This window comes from Cavia porcellus, unplaced genomic scaffold, assembly GCF_034190915.1.
Source record: "Cavia porcellus strain 051 isolate PalLab524CR breed Dunkin Hartley unplaced genomic scaffold, mCavPor4.1 scaffold_1, whole genome shotgun sequence".
Classification (NCBI taxonomy): Eukaryota; Metazoa; Chordata; class Mammalia; order Rodentia; family Caviidae; genus Cavia; species Cavia porcellus.
The window spans coordinates 171,862,944-171,888,012 of NW_026947484.1; the positions used below are offsets into that span (position 1 = coordinate 171,862,944).

At 38.6% G+C, this 25,069-nt stretch overlaps 1 protein-coding gene across 1 annotated transcript in view; it reads right to left on the minus strand.

The window, feature by feature from the left end:
* The window catches only part of Pappa (pappalysin 1), a 228,108-nt gene that overhangs the window by 124,757 nt on the left and 78,282 nt on the right, over positions 1 to 25,069 (minus strand). Inside the window, exons 7-8 of the mRNA XM_003479141.4 lie at positions 22,457 to 22,955; positions 521 to 649 (exon numbers count right to left, since the gene is read on the minus strand). Of these exons, the coding sequence (XP_003479189.2) occupies positions 521 to 649; positions 22,457 to 22,955 (628 nt within the window). The remainder of the gene's footprint in view (positions 1 to 520; positions 650 to 22,456; positions 22,956 to 25,069) is intronic.

The window sequence follows — 25,069 nt, forward strand, 5'->3', positions numbered from 1 at the left end:
CAAGTCTGGGGATGCAGCACAGTGGTGAAGCACTTGCTTAACATGAGGGGAGGCCCTGGCATTGGAATAAAACACTTTGCTATTTTCATGGGCCTTTAACCTATTTTTGAAATTGCAGTTTAACAAATGTAAATGGTGACCAGCTAAGTTACCCATTTCTCCAAGTGAATGAGGGCTATGTCAGAAACAAAACAAAATAAAGCAAAACAAAAACTATACACTATTTGTTGTGCATATAAAATAAATAAGAACAAGGGCAAATGATAAGTGTACAGTGGAAGTTCTGCCCACATTAATTACTACATGCCATACTGAAAAAATGTATGTGTTCAAAAGAAGGGCTATTTATTTTCTTCCAAGGCCAGCAAATTGTTTGAAGACCAATTGATAGGCTGTTGGGGATCACTGATACTTCAGATTTCACACCAAATACTTCATAAACTCTTCTATTTAAGCACCCTAACCATTTCTTGGCCCAATTAGCAATGTGTCTCCCTTCCCCTTAGTTTGTTCTACTTACCTCTGGATAATACCATCACCACAGTATCCACTGCCATGGATGTATATGGTAGCAGGTGATGGTTCACTTTCTTCAGTTCCCGAAATGGTAATAACCTGATACTGGTACACACTGCCAAGTTTTAGATCCCTGCAAAATGTGAAGAAAATTATTAGCCATAAAACACAATGCTGAGGGTAGACATGATAGAATGAGATCTTGATTCCTCTAAATACATTCTATCAGTCTTGCTTATTTTTTAAAATCAAAGGGAGAGTTATCCAGCAATTGTTATGGTCCACACAGTGGTTTATGTAATCTGCTAAGTATAATGGACTACACTAAGGTGTAAACCAATAACAACTAGCATCAACTGACTGACAACCATGTATAATACTAGATGCTTTTAATTTTTAACTTGGATCACTCTGGTGGGAAAGTATCAGACAGCATGAGATTCATAATGAAAGTAAGTATATGAGAGAAAGCCACTGAGGAACAACAAACAGAATAAGCATAAGCACAGAGGTGAGAAAATCCAAGTCAGATTTTCTAGGTGTTATTTATTTTTGCTAATTTTAAGACCTATGCAGAAAGCCCGAGATGTAAGAGCAAGATTGAATGATGTATGCACAGTACAGCAATTCACCTGTTCCCCTTATGTTTCTTATTCTTAATTGAAATAAAAATATCATCTTGTAATTGACTAATAGCCCTAGGCACAATACCGATTATACTTTTTCTCAATTAACAATCAAAAATCCATACATGAGTGCTAGTATTTTCATTTTTATTTTATAATTGATAAATCTGAGGCATACAGAGGTTTAGCAACTTGCTCAAAATCACATGCTATTGGGTAGCAATCTATATTCTACCATTTTAATAATTTTAACCCTTGTCAAAAAAGTCTTGACTTGTAATTGCAGTTCCATGGGTTGGTACCTGCCGAATTTACAGCATGCCTACACTACATCTCTCCTGATCTCAAGACTGCCTGGTACTTGTCTCTATTTCTAACTACAACCCTAACCTTAACCCTAACCCTAACCCTAGCCCTAACCCTAACCCTAACCCTAACCCTAACCCTAACCCTAACCCTAACCTTAACTTCTTTAAGAAAAAACTAAGTAAACGTGGACATTATCAATTATCATCTAAGGCAAATAATATATATTGATATCAATTTTAAATTACCAAATTCACATCCCTATTTCCCTTTGGATCATTTCAAGAGGACATATTCTTCAATTCCATCTCCTTTTCCAAGAATTATATACTTTTTAATAATAAAAAAGTTCCTTGAGAAAAGATACAAAATGATAATGAAAAAACTTCCTATCAGATTGCAGAGTTGAGGAAGTAGAGTTTATAAACAAGAGACCATGTCAGTGAAAGAATGTCAAGTGTTCCTGATCATTTCTTGTCTCAGCTGCCATTAGGGCTGAGGCTGTTTGGACATGGCAAGCAAGTTAAGAGGTGTAGGAGCAGTGAACAGAGATGCTCTCTCGTTTTCCAGTGCAACAAGGAGTTCGAGTTTATGAGTAATGAAGAATTCTAGTGAAGAACATACCCTTGCTGAGAATGTTAGACATATTACTCCCCCAAAGAAGTTGTTTTAGCAACATGGGAGCAGCTACTAATTGAGGGTAGACCAGAAGTCTCAGGTGGTTCTGTTTGTGTTCTTTTGACAAGACCAAGTAGGTGGATAATGAATAAATCTTCAGATACTATTTTTGTAAACTACAGTTGTGTTGTGAAACTCTGGAATGCCAATTTATTGATAAGATTACAGTTTTACATTTTTTGTTTATTTTATTCACCTTTAGAATAATTATATAATTTTGTTTATGATTCTTCTAAAACTAGAGCAGGATGGCACAAAAACTTATATCCCTAGGGGATATATGTAGATGCAAGATAAGTATGACATATATTGTATCATACATTCACTTTGTTTCAAAATTGGAGGCATGCTTTTTAATAAAAGAATATAGCCATGCTACAAAACAAAGTAAGAAATTTGCTCCAGGCTGCATCTCAGGCCACTCCTGGCTCGCAGTCCCTGTCTATGGGCACTTCTGTAGAAAAGCATGCCAGTGTGAAAATTATATCTCTACACTGTTTTACACTTATGGCATGTGTCACAAATGGTTTTTGGCTGAGCATATTTACAGCATTAGACTAATTTTTGTGAGTGTTTTGCTTCTCCTCCCTACATTTTCTTTCCCTCCCCACTCCTCTTTCTCCTCCTTTTCCTTCCCTTTTGCTCAATTTTGCCAAATTACATGTAAGCAGATGTGCTAGTGTACTGAGTACCTGACTTTTCAGCTAGATGACATCCTCTCATGCATATGGGGCTGCTATTGTCATGTGTCCATAGCTCGATGGAAAATCTTCTTCTATCACATACATTTGGCTGGAAATCCATCAGTGTCAGACAGTTTGTGCTTCTTCTACATGTCCCACCCTCAATTTCTAAAAATTCTCGATCTTAATTTTGTCTTCATTCCGGGGTACAGTATGTCTCTCAGTAATTTCCATCCACTGTGCTCCTTACTCTTTGCAGACAGAGAACATCACAATGATAGGGAAACCTTAGAGATCCTTCTTTCAACTGTGTGCATATAGCTCATGGCTCATGACCTCACTGAAGCCTGGCAGCAGCTATAAGAGGAAAGGGTTGTTGTTATCCTAACTTTTTAGATAGGAAAAAAAGGAGCCCATTTCACTCAGTAAAAATGTGAGAGAGAGGAACAGGTGCAACCATTACTAGAAAGATTATAGTTTTCCACTGAAAAAACACATCTTCTCGAAGGTAAAGCTAAGGTTAATGGCTACAAAGCATTTCATCAAGGATCTAGTTACAACAGAATTTTCTCAGAAGGACAACTGGTGGCCTTTGAAGACCTCACTGAAGGTTAGAGTCCATGTCATGGTTGATACAAAAGTAGGATGTTCGTGTCAATTTGTTTCTTCCAATTGTTTCTAAAAGCATCTGGAAAGTCCTACAGTGTTATCAAAGTCCTTCCCTTTCCACATCTTCCACATCTAAAATGACCTAAATTCTCCTCATCCAAAGTTTTCTGATCACAATCACTCCTTTGTTTCTGCTACCAGCAGCATCTCCAAGTTGATCACTAAAGTAGTCTATCATTACTTCCTGCCTGTAACACCTCCATCTCTCAGTCCTGCTTCTTCCATTCAAAGTTGATTTTAGCTCAGAATGTGTTCATCCTTCAGTGACTGGAGTGCACTTCTTCTCCTTCTGCCCCTGGAGCTCACTTCTAAGGAGAAATTTCCAATTCGTTCTGTGTGGAATTACAACTTTAGCACTTCTTCTAAGAGGTGATCATTTTGGTCACATATCTGTCTTAGGTTTGTATTTCTGAACCTGTCTGACCTTCCATCTCTTCGTTTACTGGAGTAAGAATTCCAGAAAGGTGTGCTCAGTTATGACACCATAGTCCTAATTCAGTGAGGAATGAGGTCTTGTATCTTTCTATTTTGGACTTATCTACAGGCTAGAAACTGCCAGAGTAGCGAAAATTCTGCACTCAGAATGAGGGTGAGTCAGAACTTACCACCCACATTGTCTAAGCTTGAAGACAAAATGGTGAGACCACCTAGGATGCCTTTGGCTCAGGAAGAGCCAAAGTGTTCCAGTCCACCCTTGGGCTAAGAATCGGAGGGTAATACCTGGGCACTCACTCTGTAGAGCAGCTGGCAGCCAGCAACAAAGAAGGAAGGAAACAATCACTTTCTGAGCCTGACGGTGTGCCAGCGACTCTATACAAACTAACATAACTGAATTAATTAGAGAACACTTCAATGATATAGAAAAGGACAGAGAAATTCATAACAAATATTCGTAGACTGACCCTTCAACTTTGTCAAATTAACATTAGGCCACATTTTCTTTGTACTCTTTTATTTTTGGTTAAATAGGAATTAAAAAATAAAACACTGATAGAGTCTGAAGCCACCTGTGTGTCCAGCCATGGCTCTATTTTCTTCATTTTTGTATATGTGTATATATGTTTTGCATGTTTTTAAATTTCCTAAGTCTTTTAACACCATGCTTATCATTATAAAGCTGGCTTATTTCCCTCAACATTGTTTTGAGATTACGCATATTGATACAAATGGATCCAGATTACTTACTGGCACTTACACAAGCATTTTACCATGTGAATGTGTTGCATTTTAGTTGGTCATTCTTTTTCTTTTTTTGACAACTACCTAGGTTGATTGTTTATTACCACTGCTAAACCTCATGTTTGCTTTTTTCACCAGTGTTTGTGCTTCATGGAAATAAACCAAGACTTTGGAAAGAAAGATAGCAAAGTGATACTGTCAGGTTGATAATAACTGCATCCTCAACTATAATACATATACCAAATTATTCTCCCAAGTGGCTGCAACAATTAACACACCTACCAACAGACAGCCCTTTGCCGCAGGTCCTTGCTAGTACTAGGCTTTGCCAAATGTTTACTTGTTTATTTATTTTGCTGATCTGAAAGTAATTCAGTTATATTTAATTATTGTATTACTTTGACCTTTCTTGATTACTAACAGTTCTGGATATCTTTACATATATTTGTTGACCCCATACTTTTCTAGCCATGTGGATTGCCAATTCATCATTTTATTTTAAATTGGGTTAGTTATGCTTTTCTATATCAATATGTAGTATGTTTACACATGCTGGATACTAATTGTCTATAACCAATGATGTTGCAAATACAATTTCCAAGACTGCTACTCCCATTATTCTGTTTATGCTGCTTTGTGGAAAAAAGATTTTTAATTGATTACTTCAAGACTTGGTTTTGATGTATTGTGGAATAAATGTTTCTTTAGTCCAAGGTTGTAGGTATTTTCTCATATTTTTAACAGGAAGCTTTAAGACTTAGGATTTTTTATGTAGTATTTCAATAATTTACAATATAGTTTTGGAATTCAAGCAAAGTTAGGATTGTTGCCTATGGCCAAAATAATGGATGAAGGATTATAACAGTTAATCTTTTATCTACTGAGTTGTGATATCATCTTTGCCATATACAGTTTCAGTACATGCATGGATTGGCTGCGGGTTACATTTTAATGGTCAACTTTTGGTCATCTTATCAGTAGATATCTGTATTATTTATCATATCTCTATGACAGTATTTTAAGTTAGTTAACCAAATTTTCACATATTGTTACTAAAATAAACCTGAAAGAAATGATTTCCACTTTCAGTTGAGTGTTGTCACTGGTGTGTCCAATGTCAGAGAGATTATAATTTTAGGGCAAGAATTAAACAGTACTGTTGGTTTCTAGAATTCTTGATTATCCAAGGACATGAATAAGCACTCATTTATGAGCCATGCATTAATATCCTATCAAATATGGAATGCTAAACTTATGTACAGCTAAATGAAGCTCTTCTACATAGTGCTAAAGTCTTTGAGAGCTGCAACTCAGACTAAAGTATACACACACACACACACACTTTTTTTTTTTAGTAGAAATGTAGAAGAAAAATAGGGGCAGCTCTAAGACATCTTTCTTGTTTTTGATGCTGGGATTGAACCAAAGGTTTCACATATGCGAAACACGTTCTCTCTCCTAAGCTTCAACTTTTGCCTTCAGACATATCTTTAGAGCAGAAACTAATATTTTCCTTATATTGGGAAGTGATAGTATATTATCACAATTGCTTTATTTTCCTAACCATAAAGATTAACATGTTTACCATAATAAATTAGTTTTATACTAAATAATTTACATTTCAAATATCGACACTCTAAGACACTGCCAGGAATACTCTGATCAGGACCATTTCATATATTTTTGTATATATAAAAACACACACTTCTTGTACATATATAAGATCATAAGTTTTTAATATCACTTCACCTTTAGTGTTTATGAAAAAAAGTACAGGAGAAGTCAATACAGCTAGCTTTATGCTAGCTGATCGTATTTATTATTTGAACATTTTTTTCAAATTCTAATAAATGTATTTTCAATCTTTGCATTTTTTTTTGTCTTCCTATCCATCCAAATACCATTGACTAAATTATTTAAGTTTATCCTAAGTTTCTGGGATGCAAAGTTGAAAAAAATATGATCTTGCCCGTATGATGCTCATAGGTTGCAACAGAAGATATTAAAATTACTGATTTTATTCAATATAAAAAGTGTAGAAGGCAATGGAATCACAGAAGATTGGTATAGTACCTTGGCTGATGAGAAAAGAATCTGAAAAAGTTTTCCAAAGAAGCAAATTGGCTTGACTGGAGAAAGGTAAATAGCAGTCAATAGAAGGACAGAATCATCTTTAGAGGTAAATGCTATAATGATACTTGATTTGGGGAAGCAATATAAATAACTGAATTGGGGAAAAATGTAGAAAGGCAGTACCTGATGGCAGAGAGGTCAAACATTTCCTATGGTATGGACGATCTAGGAATAAATCTACCCAGCTAGTTTTGCTACTGTACCAAATGGTTTTATATGCTATTTTGTCTAAAAAGAACTAGAACTTACAATATCATATACTTCTTTCTTGAATGATCTCAGATATTGTTATTAGTTTGCTTGAAAGAACATTCTTCTTAATATGCATACAGTAAAATTTCATACACTCAGGTTTCTCCTGTAGATTGTTACATGCTTTAATTTCAATGTCATATGAGCATTACTCAGGATTCTTTTGTTTACATCCTGTATCCTTTAAAAATTCTTTTTGCATCCTATATTCTTTTTTTTTAAGTTAGAGAAAAAAAGAAAAAAAGAAAAAAAAAAGGATAGAAATAATACAAACCTTCAAAAAAAGGTAAGAAATCACTACTTGATAAATTACATATTGTTATCTTAGAAGTAGTTGCTCAGGTCACAAAATGGAGGAAACTTGAGACGCAAAGTGAATCAGACTCACATCAGACTCATACTCATCAGACATCAGACTTATAAATATCACATCAGACATCAGACTCATAAATATCATATTGTCTCTCTAGTACATCCTATAGTCTTAAGGGAAGCCTTTACTTTTGTTTTGGGATGGGCAATATTTTAGCTGTACTTTTTATTATGATGGTAGCCAGTGATAGTGGTGATGTGTCGGATACTAAGGGTTTGGGTGAGAACACATTTCATGCCTTTGGAAAGGGATGTCTTGTAAGGCAATGTGATACACTAACCCTAGATCATGTGTCAAGAAAAATAGCTACGGTTCCTCAAATAATTTTGCTGAGATTTTAGAGAATCAATCCTTCTATCTCACCTTCCTCACTCAATGCAGCACAATATGAAGTTTCAGAAAAGTTAAGAACCCAAGCACAAAGATACTATCAGTAATCCCGGGTAGCCCAAAAGACGAAAAAGAGGATAAGCTGCCAAGTACAACATGATTGAAATACTAGGTAGAAACTGAAAATCACTAACACAAAGGTGTACCAAAAGTTTGGAAGGCTTAAAGGGATTTCTTTTGGTTCCTGAAGTAGACTTATTTCCTTTTACAAGTTTCTTCAGCATTCCACCCTTTATATTACAGCTATGTGGATTTTTCTGGCTATCTGACATATTGAATGACTGTCTACCCTAGCATAAATTAAAGCCACAGAACACGGCAATCTTTCATTACCATAACTGTGTTCCTAGCACAGTGCCTGGCACTTAATGGATTCCCAGCAGAATCTGTTTCAGGAATTAATATTTCGGAAGAGTACAGATGGGGAAAATGTCAAAAGACATTAGTGATGTATATGGCATTCTGAGCAGCATGACTTAGTGCATAGGTAAATCTTTATAGATAAAGATGGCTCATTTAGACTAAATTTTAGGGTAAACCACAGGAAGTAATAACGTTTTTACTACAATGATCAAGTAAGAGAGTAAAATAGATGGTAGAAGCTGAGACACTGAAGCATAAGTTACCAAGTGATGGGGGAACACTCAGAAAACCAGGGGCTTGATACTATGTCCTCCCAAACTGTAGCTATACAAGTCAGAATTTATGCAAACTAGCAATAGTTGAGATGCTGAAAAAATATCTGGTCTTTGTGCTGCCCAGGGCCCACCATTTCTCATTTTCTGTCTTTTTGGTCCAAGACCGCAGTTGACTGCAAGTCTTTCCACTGAAGGTGCCCCCTTCATAGAGCAAAACTGATGTTGAAGTACCAAGAAAGAACCGTTGGGAAAACAGCATTTTGTCTTGCAATATACACAACCTTCTTCTCCCTGGTGAGCAATCTGAGAATCCATTGGGCATTTTAATCTCTTTCCAGTGAACACTAGGATCTGCTGCTTTCACCCAGGTAATGCACAAAACCTATTCTTTCCATGTTGACAATGCTGCCTTCACTTATAAGGTTCAGAAAGGAACAAATGTATGCATGCCACTGATTAACTCCAGCAGCCTTTGATATAATTGTCCAAAGATTTACCCTGGTACCAATTTAAAACACAGTAGCAAATTCAATAAAACTAACAGTTTGCAGCCAAGCCCTTTGTTATTTTGTTTTAATCATCTTTTACCACCAATTGAAATGATTTTTCTACTTTCTTGGTGCAATGAAGCAAAATACAAGGGAAAAAATGAAAGGACAATGTGGAAATTATAAAAGATCCAGGGCTTCAAATCTCAGGATAAGGTAACAGCCGCCCTGAGATTTTACTGCTTATTTGTGTCAGGCTGAGATTTGAAGGGAAGACATATTTACCAGTTTGGGGGAAACTCCACACCTGGATAGCATTAAAGAAGGGGGAGAGGAAAACATCTACAAGGAACTCTTGTTTTCCCTGAATACAACCAAGGGAGATGTGTGACAGCTTCCCCAAACATTCTTCTGGTGATGGACAGGTCACTTGATTACAGAGCAGGGGCTTGTGACAAGCTGACCAGTTGCCAAGGTCTCTGGGAGCCAAAACACCAAATATGGCTGGAGGTAAACAAGACACGCTGCACAGTGTGAAAATCGAGGCCAAGTTGGGGCCAGTGAGTTGAATGCAGGGACCAGTGACAGCCTGTGATTGAGCAGCACTAACTGAACACAGTTGTTGAGGACCAGGGGCCAGTGGGGGAAAGCAATCTCCTTTCTCCTCCCTGTGGCCTCTCTGGGTGGCCAGCGATTTTATTACTGGCAAAGGGGGAGACCAACAGCATTTTCGGATTTGGCACCACATCTAAAACCCTTTGGGGCTGGGCTTCTCTTTCTTCTTTGCCCCCACACTCCCTACAAATTCTTTGGGTTTGGTGAAAGCCGGTGTGTAGTTAGCAGACTGCATTTCCTCTCAAGTTGGAAACCCATGTGCACCTGGGGGAAATGTAATCCTTATGTTTCTGATTCATTCACACTTAACTCATCAAAACACTGTTTTGTAAGAGCCATTTGATGTCCATGAAGTCTTCTGAGCCCTTTTGCAAGCCTTGCTTCTTAGAAGCAGGAAGTTACATTTCTGACGAGAGGGAGAACCTGTAAGGTTGAATTTGTTTTGGAATGAGTGCTCTGGATGGGTCACATGGACTCTGAGCTTGGCCAAATGTGTTTTCTCACCTCCTATACCACCGTCCTCACCCACTCCAGCTCTCATGATGTTACTATGTCAGCTCTCTGGGATTTTATTCCGAAAAATGGGGGGAACCTCCCCCGTTGAATTATCAGAGAGGGCCAACCTCCCAATTTGAGTCCCAAAGCCTAGTCAGATTCCAACACTCTGGTACATAGGGAAAGTCACACCTGAGTTGGTAATTAGGATCCCCATATTCCTTCTGTTATCTGTTATGCTATCAAATGGCTGTTGACACTGAAGAAATGACCTTCCCAAGTTGTGCTCAGTTCTTTCATGGATAAAGTGGCAGTGCTGACCAAAAGGTTTTCAAAGCTAATTCTAGGTCTGAGAGTTTTTTAGGCTAATTTATAGACAACAGGAGATCTGAGCATCTCAGAATTGCCTGTGCTTAGAGTCAGGAGACTGAGTTTGTGTGCGAGTAACTTAGCATGTAGCATGTAGAAATCAGAGTTAGATGCACTTGGGAATTACTTATTTCAAATTTTTCATTTGAAAAATTTGTGGGATAGATACTAGAGCTCAGAGAATATGAATAAGTTGCCTTAAGTCATACAGCAAGTTAATTGTACAGTCAGCCTTCCTGGCACTTCTGACTAGCAAGCTTGGATTTAATATACCAAACTTTTCATAGGGTATTGAAGCTTGGGGGGAAATCTACTTCCCACTCTGACAAGAATGTGAACACAGACATCAGAGTGGAAGGGAAGTTGGCATGGCCTTGCATGAGGCACAGTGAGGTGGTGTCTGGCTTGTATTAAAGCCCATGAGTGAATGATTAATCCAGGATGGAAAACAAAGCCTGTGCCTTGTAACATTATAGGTATTAGTGCCACGGAAGATTAACCCTGTGCCCCCATGGGACCCTTTTAGAGCATTGGACTGCACTTTGAGAATCAGTGAATGATGAAAACTGGTGGTCTCAAAGGTTCTGTATGCCCACTGTCAACACACACACATGCATGCACGCACACACACACATAATGTATACACACACATACATGTACAGAAAATGACCATGTGCAAATGCTTCTATATTTCTACAAAGGAAATAAATGTTCAAAGTGGACTGTAGCTGTTTACCTGCCTCCAATCCGTGGACTAGAAACTGAAAGCATGTTTGAACACCTTTTTATTTTTTTTTCTTATTCAACACTATTATATCTCTATTTCTGACTCTTTCTCTGTTTAAGCAATGCCAGTGACATGGACATCTTCTGTGACTCAGTCACTGCCTTGATTGGTCATCAAGGACTTTATCCGATTAAGAGTGCTCACACCAGTTCTTAATACTGCATCCTGACGCCGGGCTAGGGTCATCATCACCTACTTCAGTGTCGCTCCATTGTCTCACCTCCTTTACCATTCAGGCTCTATTCCTTCACCCTCGCCTCTATTTGGATAAATAGCCAAGGAGGTGTCCTAAAACCAGGCAGAATCAAGATTTTCTTTTACCTAAGGACGTTGAATGGCTCCTCTCAGGACACAGGTCAGGCAGGCTCTTTAAGGTGGCACTCTATGACCAGCATGTCTGCCTCCCTCTCAACTTTTCTGTTCTTTTCTTAAAACTCTCCCATCCAAATTTCACCACTATGAACCCTTGCCTCCCTTCTCTGGCTGAATTTACTCAGATACCACCTGCGCCAGAGGGTTCTCATTGACTTTTAAACCACCTGAAGAGTTCCTACTGGTGTTCTTCCCTTAAATAACACCTCTTGTTCTTTTATTGCCACGTGTTTATCTGTATAAGTTTCTCATTAACTAGACTAGCCTCCTAGAAGGCTGATGATTTCTTACCACTGCCGCAAACAGGGCCTGTTACAAAAGATCTTTAAATAAATGGTTGTTGAATGAATGAAATACTGAATTTCAATGACTAGTCCAACCCATTTAATTTAAGGATAAGAGGACTGAGGTTCTAAGGGAAGTAACCATGTTGTAAAATTTTCATTTGTCTTTTATCCTCTAGTAAGTAATTCATTAGAAGTTTAAAGAAAGGTCTCTAACATACCAGACAACACCTGCATTATTGATGTGTTTTTTCTCCCTCCCTCCCTTTTTTTCTTTTATTTGGTTCTAGAAATTGAACCCAGAGCTTCTGCACCGAGCTACAACTCCAGATCTTTTGATTTTTTTTTTTTTAATTTTCATTTGAGGTCTCAGGAATTCACTAAATTTCGCAGGTTAAACTTAAATTTGTGATCTTCCGACCTTAGCCTCCCAGAGCGTCAGGAACACAGGTGTGTGCCACCAGTACGAATTCTGATGACTTGTCCAAGTGCCACTTACTATAAGGTTTACTCATTTTTCCTGCCTGCATGTATTTATTTACCCATTTTTATTGACCATCTGCTGGATGGCTTTGTACATGAAGCTGAGGAGACGGACTAAAGGCAAATATCAGCTACCCTTGCCTGTAGTATCGCACTCTCAAAATGTCCCTTTAAAAAGTGCACTGAAATATTCTGAAAGTATCTCAAAGGGAGAACTCAAAGGGAGAAAGTATGTCAAAGGGAGACAGAAAGGTGATAGGCCTAGGTGGCACTTCCACTGCATCTGGAAGTCTTTCTTTAGACTTGGTCGTGTCCTAGTCAGAATCCAGACTTCCTGAAGAAATGACCTCTTGCTTTCATCCTTATCAAACTAACTGCACTCAGTGCAGGAGTAAGCTAAATGATGGTCTGAAGATGATGTCAGAGCTAGATACTCTGCTTAAGGGCCATCTACCTACTTCTCCATACATAGAGGGGGGACTTGGGCCCCAGATGGAGAATCAGTGCTCAAGGGACAAGTGGATATGGTGGTGCATGCCTGTAACCCTAGCACTAGGTGGGGATGAGGTAGAATGATCGCTGTGAGTTTAAGGCGAGTCTAGGCTACATAGCAAATTCTTGTCTCAAAATTAAAAAAAAAAATTAAAAATCATCAAAAAACAGCAAAGTTATAGGAAACTAGTCTTAGACTCCCAGCCACCTGACCCAAGGCTAGTACATGGTAGTGTCTCTCTGTCACTGGGTTACAGATATCAAAGGGCAACATAATTTATCATTCTTACCCAATCCTAAGCTAAGGATCCAATCCTGAGGTAAGTCTGGCTAGTGTATGGGAAATTGATTTGCATGTCTGTGCATGTTAGTCTGTGCCTCTCACATGCAATCTCCAAAACCAAACACTTACATCTAAATGATTCTTTATTTTGCATCATATTCCTACAAGTCTGTTATCTCATGAGTTCTCCTATGGATAGATATTATACCCACTCTGTCCAGGGAAGGATACTTAGAGTCAAACAGCAGAAGAGGACTAGATAGAGTCACACTGCCAGGCAGTCTCATTCTGATGTGTGAGTCTTGTCTCTTGATTACAAATGCAGCATCTTGAAAGTGATGTCTGAGTTCGTGTTTCAACAGACACAATACAAATCCACCAAGCCTCGCCCTGATGACCTTCAGTGTCCCCAAGCACAGACTGAAGAGCAAGCCTCCACTCCTGTACCAGTGCCCAGTGTGTGATAAATTCTTCCATTCTTTATACATCTGCAATTGCTCTAATGGCTGTTATTTTCCTTCTCTTTCCTCTTCATTTATTTGTTTTCTTAAAAAAAAATATCACGAAAGGAAGCAGCACAACCAAATCCAGTCTGTCCTGCCAACCTCCAGGGTAAACAGACACTAACAAAGGAGTATGCAATACCAAAATACTCTTTTACCACCTTATTTCTCTCAACTTCCAGAGCTTCCTCAGGAAAGCCAATCCTACGAAATGCTACAAGAAGAGAGGGTTCCACTTTCACGTTCATGACAGGAAAGACTGTGTAAAGTTTTTCATAACCTCTAGGAAACTTACAGCAAATGACTGCACGTTCTGTGACGTTTTACAGAAGAAGACCTAATAACAGCCTTAAAAATAGCATTCCACACAAAACCACAAACCTCTTTGTCCTTCTCAGAGCCACTAACAAAATGCCATGAAGCTGTTGACTCATGTAGAGATCCATAGAAATATTAGGACATGGCACAATTACTTTTATTTTTTTTTCCCTGCTAACAAGTATAGATACTTCTGCTCCAGCAACATGATTCAGCCGCTAGGTGAGACTCGTACTTTTTTTGTGAGACTCAGTACTTTTTTCCCCCAAGATTCATTATCTTTCCAATCTACAACTCACAGTTCTGAAAAACTAAAACCTTTGTGAGACTATATGGGCTATGTATCGTATGTGTACTACAGTATATAGTCTTTGTGAGTGTATGTACTACTGTATATAGTTTCCTCACCTTGTTATTATCTTTTTATGTGTGACATTATTCAGACTGGCTCTTTTACTAGATTATAAAATTTAGAATTACAATGCCATTTTAAAGACTGACATGCATTAATCACTCCTTATTACAGGAGCGAGTGGATAGATTAATGAATAAATAATGAACACATATACCAACATCACCTCACTTTTGTAGGCCTCTGTTTCCGTAGCTGTAAAAGAGAAGCTGTCCTGATGCAATCTCTTTAAAGTCTAGTTGTGCATCAACCTGATCCACAGAAATTGAATTAAATGATTTTGCTGTTAGCATCAAGCAAGGGCCCTTCACATTTTCCAAATCACGAAGGCACCTGGAGACAGTCAGCACTTTTATGGTTGCTGCTGATCCTGGAGATTTGTCTATTTTGTTAAACTCTTGCTTATCCTAATATTCCAGAACGCGTATTTCATTCTGAGAGATACTTGGCCTGAGGTTGATGTGAGGGAGTCAGAGGTGAATGATGCCCAGCTTCTAGAAATAGAGTGGGATCCTGCCTTCCCTGTGGCGCAGAGCTAAAAGCAGTGGTATTCATTCTGAGCTTGAAGAAGCAGCTCTCACCAAGGACACTGCTCTTTGCCTTGGTGGACAGGACCTCAGAACACAGACGAATAATTTAGGACAGGGGTGGAGAACGCTTTGCTCAGGAGGAGAATTCAGCCTGAATGCTGCATTTCTGCAACAGGTTATTGAAAACTATGCTGGTCTGACAATGTCCACACTTCCTGAAGTCTCCTCCTCCTCCTCCTTCTCCTTCTCTCCTCCTCCTCCTCCTCCTTCTCCTCCTCCTCCTTTTCTTCCTCTTCCTCTGCTTAAATGTACAAAACAACTGAAAAAATTTGCTCTCTCTTCTTTTGTGTGTGTGTTTATCTTGGTGCTTTGGACAACAAGAAGAACTAGTTTTAACATCCACTTTCTCCAGCCATCAAGATACCACCATGTGTCCTTTGCCACGCATCATAGCAACACCTATGCTCTGTAGTTTGCCGAGCAAACCTTTTGCTCTGAGATTAGTGGAGATGGAAGGTGGGGATAGCTTAGGGATTGGCAAACAGATGTAAAAATTTGGCTCGCATGTCTATTAAACTTTGCACCTGAATAATTTACTTGTTTGAGTCTCAGTTTCCATTTGAAACTTAGACATGTTGATACCTATGTTTCCTTGGTAGTCACATAAAAAATATTGGCCATATATAATGTGCCCACTACATGATAATTATTAGTTTCATTGATATTCACACCACAAATAGCATATCTATAGTGAATAATAATGTATGTGAGAGTGATAAACACAATGACTAAATTTAGGTTCTGTCTACAGGGGGCAGAAAGTATGTTGTATTTTATTACCTGTTTAATCTTCAAAACATGGCCTGGTTCCCAGGACAGGGAGTGCACTGGAGTAGTATGTGATAAATACATCAATACACAAATGCTGACTCAGAACAACTTTACACAAATATTCATTCTCTCTTGACTCCTTTCTCACCCTAAACCCCAATAACATTGCTGGGCATGTGGGGAAGGACAGACTGCCATTGAAATCTCAATTTACCAGATGAGAAAATTGAGGTGTGAAGAGATTAAAGACCAGAATGATGCCAAGGTTATGAAGAGATGAGTCACAAAACAAGAAATATAAATATTTAGAAAATATTTAAAAAGACGCTCACTCAAGGTCACATTACAAGAATGTCAATGAGAAATCATGCTTTCCCCACCTAATATGCAAAAACAAAGCACTCCCAATGTGTCAAATAGTAAGCTATGACAATGTGGGATGGTTGGTCTTGCTACAAACAGGTGGTGGGGTGGATGTAGTTTACTCTCTCAGAATGTTATAGTCTGTGCCCACTAAGCTACAAAAGGGTCACAGCTCCATTACCCAGGAATTTCATGTCTCCGGACTGTCCCTAAAGAGATGCATGCTTGGATAACCTCCTTTGGACATTTGTATAAGAATGTTCATTGTAGTGTGTCTGCTAGAAACAGAATAAAAACTAGAAACCTTATAGGAAATATTTATTCGTATTTATTGTAAAAATAAGTGAAATAAAGTAAATGTCCATCATTGGGGATATGATGAAATAACTTTAAACTTATTCAGCCTATGGAATAGTATGCAGTAATTAAGAAGTAGATGTAAGTCTGGAGGTACAGAGAGAACACAGATTCTTGCATTTCCATCTGTGATTGTGTGTGTCTGCCTGGATTAAAGTATCTTTGTTCACTCATTCATTTATTCATTTCTCAGTGTTTGCTGAACATCCACTTGATTTCAACCACTGACATTGCGACAAATTTCTTTAGTGATCAACTATTAACTGTGATTCATGTCTGTTGGGCATCACTTTCTCCAGGAAGGTTTCCTTACTCATCAAGTTGGATTAAACTCCTCTCCAATGCCACCTGTAGTTGGCCATTCATCTCAAACCACAGTATTTTTCATGTATCAGTATAATCATCTGATTCTTTATCTATTTCACCCATTTCAACCGTGCTCATAAAGCTAAAGAACATTTCTACCTTAATCAGAGGTCAATGCCTAGCATAGAAAAGATGCTTCATACAAAACAGTGTTTGTTAAATAAAACACTGTACTGAATACAATACATGAGAATTCCAAGACTAGGTTGATAGATGAATGAGTGAACAAACATTCAGGAACCTACAAGAACAATGAAGGAATGACTGCATGGTAAACAGAAAGCGCTATGAAAAGAAAAGGGGTTTAGAAAAAATGATGTTATGATTCAGTTTGAAAATCACAGAAACAGCAGATAGGAGCCAACTATGTCTCAGATGATCCTGACTTACACTAACAAATACTATAAGGCTTAGTATGGAGTTCACCGATCAATTCTGGGCAACCAGAATATTGAGCATTTGCATGTTTCTTTTTTTGTTTACCTTAACTGTACTATATGAATCAACTAAAGCTAGGACATTTTCCTATTCTATCATTATTGCTTCCCCTGTGGCTCTCAAGTAGTGGGGTTCAGTAGGAATCAACTAATGTTTTCTGAGCAAATAAACTAAAGTTTTTGATTGATGGGTGTTTGAACATTTGGAACCTGAAGAAGAGATACGGATCTGCTTTGTAAATTTGGCCTCAGTCAGAATACCCACTTAAATCACATGAATGGATCCTTTGCTTATACTTACTCATTTTCCCCCAAATTACATACAGAAAGCCAAGAAGATGAAGTAAACTAGAGATCTTACTTTGCATCTTCACAGGTCAGAATGTCAGACAACTAACAGACACACTAACTAACTAACACATTGGGACACACAAATTAGTTGAAGGGAATGACTTTTAATAATCTTTTAAGCTTTAAATAGAGGAGACCAAGAAGACGGCGACAGGAGCAAAGTATATAATTCAAGCAAATTTGTTTAACCACAGAATTCACAATTGAGAGCACTAGCTTTGGAGTGCATAGATGTATGCACAGACCCTTGCTTTGTTGCTTAATAGATGTATAAAGTTTGCCATCCACATTCCTTCTGAGTTCTAGGTCCCCTTCTATAATCTGGGGGAAAAAATCCACCTATCTTATAAGGTGTTACAATGATTAAATTAAATGAGATTATCTATGTAAAGTCCTAAATAAGCGCTTGACACTAGCTTGATGAATTTTAGTTTCTCTATTTCACTTCAAGGCGAAACTACTTCTCATCCTCTATTCCATTTCCACTAAAAATATTTGCTTAGTACCTATTATGTGTCTAAAATTGTTCCAGGGAGCTTGGAATGCATCAGCACACAGGCTGGAAATCTAGTCATCAAGGAGTTTATATGTAGTTGTAACCTTAGACTAGAATTCTCCCAAGTCTGAGTCAGAAGATATATTTTCCCTCAAAGCTTAAACTACCACAGTGACACTATTGGACTATCAATTTCTTCCTACAGACAGTGAGCAGCACAATATATTGGTACCACTGGATCACCATTTCTTCACACAGTGCATGATATCCAATAAATGGATTGCATGAACTGATACATGGATGAGAGAGACAAGAATAATGGGTGTAAGTTGCTGTTCACTGTCCCTGGTTTGATTAATACTTCATCTTCCTCTTGCTGCCTGTTTTTTCTATCTATACCTTAGTTTTGTCCAGCATCTTCAGTTGAAAAAATGAAAATTCCATGCAGGCCAAGGAACACTGTATTGAAAGCTCTTTGACAGCAAAGTTGGGAAACAGAAACTTCCCTGATTATTTTTCCCAGCCAGGGGCAAAAAAAGCTGGTATGTAACTTGTGTTACTGAAACCCAAGGGTGCTTCTCAGTTGCTGTCTTGGGGTTAGTGGTTTCTGACTTGACCTGTTTTCCACTTGCTTTATCTAGAACTTTGGTCAGATTGGGTGCATTTCTCAGCTCTAAAATTCTTCCTTCATGTTTTGGCAGTAGGGAGTAGTACTGTGTAGTGGTCAGGGAGGTGAAATGTGGAATTATAAATCTGGCTATGCAATTACTAGTTATGTGAGTTTACTGAATTAATCATTTTGAGCTTCAACTTTCTCATCTGCCACATAAGGCATTTACAGCAGTACAGGCACTCAGGAAATTGTTGTCATTTTTATTGCTATTGTCCAGTCAGTAGACCACATATTTCAGTAGGCTCCAAGAGCCTGTAAGAGTTTCCTGGGTACTAGATCTCTTAGAAAATTCCAGGTGGATCCTTTTTACTACAAAAAGTTGTACAATCACCTATCACAGAGGACATCACTTCTGTGTCTATCCACAGAGAAGAGCTTAATGTGTTGATCTCTCAATGTGTAGATATGGAGACAGAGACCCAAACAGGTTATATGGTAGATCCTGACATCACAGGGTGGGTTAACAGCAGAGCTGGCACTAGCCCACTTCTGTAGTGATAGCCTTAGTTCTGGTTCAGTGAAAGGATTTCGACTTAAGGGGGATGGAGAAATTCCACATTTCTTCCTTGTCTTAGACAAAAATAATCAGTTTACTAGAAGCTTCCATGGAGTAAGCACAGAAAGTTCTCCCTTCATCACTGTCATACCTTGGAAAACTATCTTTGGTGTAGATAACAGAAAGAATAAATATTTTTGTTGAGAGAAAAAAATGAAGGCAAAGGTCAAAGGGAATCGTGTAATGGGTTGAGTCAGAGAAGAAAAAGAAAGTTTCTCCAAAACAGTCTTTATATAGAACTTGTACAGAAGCCAATTTCTTTGATATGGAAAAAATGTGGAAGCAGCAAACACACACACACACACACACACACACACACACACACACACACGCAGGAGGTATTTGTGGTAGGATTCATAACTCAAATTACAATGAGATAAAGAAACTAAGATGATAGGTTGACTTGGAGTGATATGTTCTCCTTTTTTTTTTTTTAAGATGGTCAGAGGGAACATTCATATTAAGAAGCTTAGTCCTGCTTAGTTATGATCTCAAATAAAATTTTTGGGACTCAAGAAAGGGGAAGAAGGGCAAGCAATGCTTCAGTCGATCTCTTGGGACTGTCCCACTCTAGGGATTATATTTTAAAAAGTACTTGGTAAGTGAACAAAAGACCAAATGATGCACAGTAGTATGGACCTGAAAAGTGTGATTTTGTAAGCATATTGACTTAAGAATTAGTGTTTTTTTTTTTTTCAAGGAGACAATGTCCTCAGCATAACTATGCAATGCATTCAGGACAGGGGCCACGCTGAGGTACAATTTACCTTATAAATTCTGTTTCCCAGTATAGACTCCAGCATTTAAAATGTTCTCAATACATGCTTTTAAATTGAAGGCGTAGAGAAAGAGACCTTGGAGATTCTTGAGGCTTAGAGATCATGTAGAGCAGGAGTTATTAAACTTTAATGGGCATTGGGATTACCTGGAGAGGCCCTGCACATAGAATTTCTGATTCAGTAGGCTCATCTGGGTCCTGAGAACCTGACCTTTCTAAGTTCTCAAGTGATGCTCCCGGTCTGGAGCCACACTTCGAGAACTAAAAAAGCAGTGGCTCTGAAACTTGGTTGCACACTATAATCATCTTAGTGAGATTTCGTAAGGCCTGATGATCGGGCCTTATTCTTAATTAAATTAACACCTTCTAAGAGGAGGGCGGATGGGACAAAATGTGGAGATTGGGATGCAGGTGAAACTGAAGCAATTTTAAAATTGGAAACTAAATCTGAGAACCCTTACTCTAGTACAAACCTCCTTCTTGTCAAATTGAGTTATTTAAAGACCAGAAAGAGTAAGTGACTCACCTAAGATTGTACAGCAAGTTAATGACTTAGCTGAGACTAGGACTCTGGGTTCTTTTACATCTGTTTAATTTCTACCATTCCACACTTATCAACCCAGGTCAGCTCTCACTGGCTCATAAATCAAGGCAAAAAATGAAAGCCGGGTTTAAAGTGAGGTTTTAAGACATCTATTATTTTTTTCCTCCATTGTTTTACAAAGAAATTTTAAGTGGATGCATATTTATAGAACTTTACCAATCTGAACAAGTGAGGAGATGGAAGAGACAGGGTTATGGAATATTTTCAAGGCAAGAGGATCCTTTAAATTTTAAGTACATTCTCAAACACAAACCAAGTGCTCTTTCTGAGTTCTTAAACAGATGTTCTTCATCTCTGAGTCAAAGCATGGGCAAGGTTTGCTTGAGATGTGCACATTAATTTTTGGCATGTAAGAGGAAGTGATGGTAAAGTGTTTGAAAGTGGTTCTGTCTCTTCAAAAGATTAAAAGTTTCCTTCCAGAACTTGGTTTCCATTAATGATTGGCTTAATAAATATTTTCAAGTAGACAGAGCAGAGATTGTGTCTTATATCATCTTAGAACCAAATAAAGAGCTACAAAAGGCTCATAGAAACCCCAGACTTCACTATTATCATTATACAGAAGAAAAATTAAGACTCAGAGAAATTGATTTACCAAACATTAGTAAGTGGCCTGACTGACACTAGACATAAACCATCTGATTCCTAATCTATTATTATTCTTTCCAATACTCAACAAGTTCCCATCTATGCTCCTTGCATGCAATGGGCATTCACAAACGTTTAGTGATTGACTACTTAGACTTTTGGTACTCAAATTAGGCAACTAAGTCTTTATCACTATTCTTTTTAACTAAAGCAGAAACTGGAGTGACATCTTTGAACACAAGTTAAATTTTCTGGCTTATGAATTAAATTAAATTCTAATCTTAACCTCACCACTTCTTAACTATGTGACCTTAAACAAGTGACTTCACATCTCTAAGCAATAGCTTCCTTCTCTGTAAATGATAATAAAGTTTGGCTTCAAAGAGGATGAAATTAGTAAGAAACACAAAGATGGTAGCTTAGTGCATTATCTGGTAAGCAGAAAAATCACTAATGACTTTGTCATAAGGTGACCACCCTTATAAAATATAACCCCTGAACATGTGTTGGAAGAAGTGATGGAGAAACAGGCAAGTGACTATTCAAATCCAGCACTGCTTCACATAAAAGCAGTGAGCATTCCCCGCCCCCCCCCAAAAAAATCATGGAGCCCCGCAGTTGCAGAGTCTTAAGGACCCATAGAATTTGGACTTATTTTCCACCTGAATAAATGAGACAAAACAAAAACCATGCCTGGTGATGTTCAGCATCCAGGAAAATTTTCATGCGAATATCAAAGGATGTGCCCAATACCTAGCCAATCTGCTATCACTTCACCCCTTTCCAAACCATTAGAAAGGCAGTCAGAAAGCACAAATCTGCTTCAATTTAACATAAAACAGAAATCACTGGCAAACTTCAGTTCTTCCACTTTCATTAGTAATAAGTGACTTTCTCATTGTTATTCACATGCAATCTCTTTCATCTACTACTGGGAAGATTAAATTACAGAGGCTTAGGGTCACATATCAGAGACGTCACCAAGTCTAAGCCTGGCTTTTCCTGTTTCACCCTTCCTATTATATCAATTCTTCCTTATTATTACAGTTCTACACCAATACTGAGCCCAAGAAATGAGTCTGACTCTGATGAACCTTCTCCTTCCATCTACCTTTATGAATATCTACACATTTGTCCAGAGGTCATTCATTTGTCAGCTCCCAATCCAAAAAATGTACTCACTTGTCCATGAATCTTCTATTGCGGTGCAGGAGGGAAGCTACATCTTCTTGGAGAGGAGGGTCTCGGACCACTTTATACTTCAGAGGTTTACACTCTAGGCAAAGTGGGGTGTCTGCGAGGGAGGTCAACATGGCAGCATCAATTTCCAGGTGTTCGTCCAGGGTGTAGATCTGGATGCCGTAAACCTCCTCATTCACATCCCGAAGTCTGATGGTCAGTGGTATGTCGCAGAAGATATTTTGAGGTCCCAGTGAAATGTTCATTCCGCTGAGAGTCAAGAGTTTGATATCATTGACAGCTCCACTGGAGTCCCAGTCACTGGAGACAAAGGTCACCCAGATGGTCAGAGACTCAGGAACCAAAGGGTAGTGGAATTCCAGCTCAAGATAGCAGCCTTGTGGCTCAGGGCAGGCTGGGGGGACCGTGTGTGGATTGACTGCTGAATTCGGGCTCCAGGTGCGAACACTGGACTTACAGGGTTGTTCAACATCTGGGTGACCTATGGAGAAGAGACATGAATTTTTGAGGGAAAACATTCATTTTTGGTTCTCAGAGTATCCTAAAGACCCCAGAAGAGAATGATCTGATAAGCAGAGAGAAAGAGAGTCAGTATTTTAGTACACATAGCATTGCATACATAGCACCCAAACTATCCCCAAAACAGATCTCATATGATTCATGAGATACTTGTAGAAAACTACATTCATTCAAGTAAGCATCTTACTATCAACTGGCTGCCCAAATATGTCTTCCATTTGAAGGCCTTGCTGTCAAGGATAGAAAGGAAGAAGTTATAAATATTTTCCAAATACCCTTTAAGTCCTATGAACTTATTTTTCATAAGCATTAATTTTAGACAAGAGGAAAGTAAAGCTCAGAAACACAATGTGAATGGGTCCAGTCACATATCTTAAAGTGCAAAGGTCATAATGAGAACCCAGTTTTGTCTCATTCTGAAATCTCTGCTCTTTGTTCCTCTTTTATTGCAGGCAGGGGCCAGTACAATAAATTACAATTCTTTGGATACTATTCTTTTTGGTATAACCTGATTGGATTGACAGTCCACCAGAAAATAGCCAGCAAAGAGGAGGGAAACAAGGATAGCATTCATCCCTTGGATGGAGGAGCTGGCAGGAAACTGCCCTCTGAGTGACGGAGCTGGAAGGCAGCTCTGGAGCCATCTTATCTCTCCTCCTCCCTTTCTCTCCATGAGGTCATTCCATACCACCGAGCTTCTCTGAGCTATGTCCAGTCTGACTCAGGAAGGGGAGGACTGGCTAAGGAGGGGAGGAGGAGGAAGGAGAGATTCTTCTCCTCATTCCCTAGGGAGACCATGTCTCATCCCAACTGATCTCAGACTGCAGTGACTTCTGAATTTTTCTCTGCTGAAGTCACATCTAGACCCTCAGAGAGCCCTCCCTTGTGCTGCTGAGAAAAGCAATCATGACTCAATGTAGCAGTTGGCTCTAACATGTATTTGGGAATCTAGTGAAAGATACAGATCAGCTGGAGAGGCCAAGGTGTGGGGGGGATTGCAAGCTGTTCTGTTATCTCTGTTCTTCTACTCCTTCAGTATCAGTGGTTGGTCATGGACGTGGGTTAGGATGATGAACATTTCTAAAGGAAAAATAATTTTTGCTTGAAAACACTTTGTGGTAATGTGACAGAGTAGCAGGAATCACTATAATATGAATACTGCCATTTGGTGTGGAAAAGTTACTCCAATGAAGGTTGTACTACCTCCAACCTACTTGTCTCTGTCCAGAAGACAAGAGACAAAAGTTACTAAGTGGAGATAGAGAAGAGAAAAAAGAAGGAGAAGAAAAAGGGGCAAAGAAATGCCCGAAGTTCTTTTAGATATAGTGCATCAGAACGAGAAGCGATGGGCCTAGCAAGTTCCTCTATACCTCCTTGATTAGAGTCCATTAGCACTCATAGTAATGCTCGTTGAAGCAAACTCTGTTTGTGAAAAGTGTAAACAAGAATCTCCAACTACCTGAAGCCTTTCCCTGTCTAATTTCCAAGCCATGACATTTTTGATTTTCAACTTTGTGGTTGGTGAGTACAAGTTTCACTTATTCATTCAGTGCATACTATTGAGGGCAATATTTTACAGCATATACAGCATATTCTGTAGGCATTAGTTAAATCATGTTGCCCTTAAAGTCCTATGGACTGGGCAACATTTCCTTGTTTGATAGACCTATTTCACTAAAAGTCCCATAGCCTTTGTTTAATACAGAAATGTGGTCTACAGAGGCTGCTCTTGAATGCTCAATCGATATTTGTTCAAAGAACCTTTTTTCTTATTTACATAGAATTAGAGAAAAAGTTACCCCATGGGGTGTTAGAGTCTGCTACCTGATGGTGCTTGTCCCATGAACATATCACCTGACTCCATGGTCTTTCTCCTGGAATTGGAAGAAGATGAAAAGATTTTTCTCCCTTCCTTGAAGAAAATGACTGTCAACGGTAAGAAGTCACAGGAGAGCAAAGATGACAAATGTGCTTGGCTCATCTTTCCTCTCTGGGTTCTTGTTAATCAACAGAGGAGCCAAATGTTTTCAAAAGGACAGGAAGGTAAGTCTGCCCACTATGATCCAGTAGGTAAAC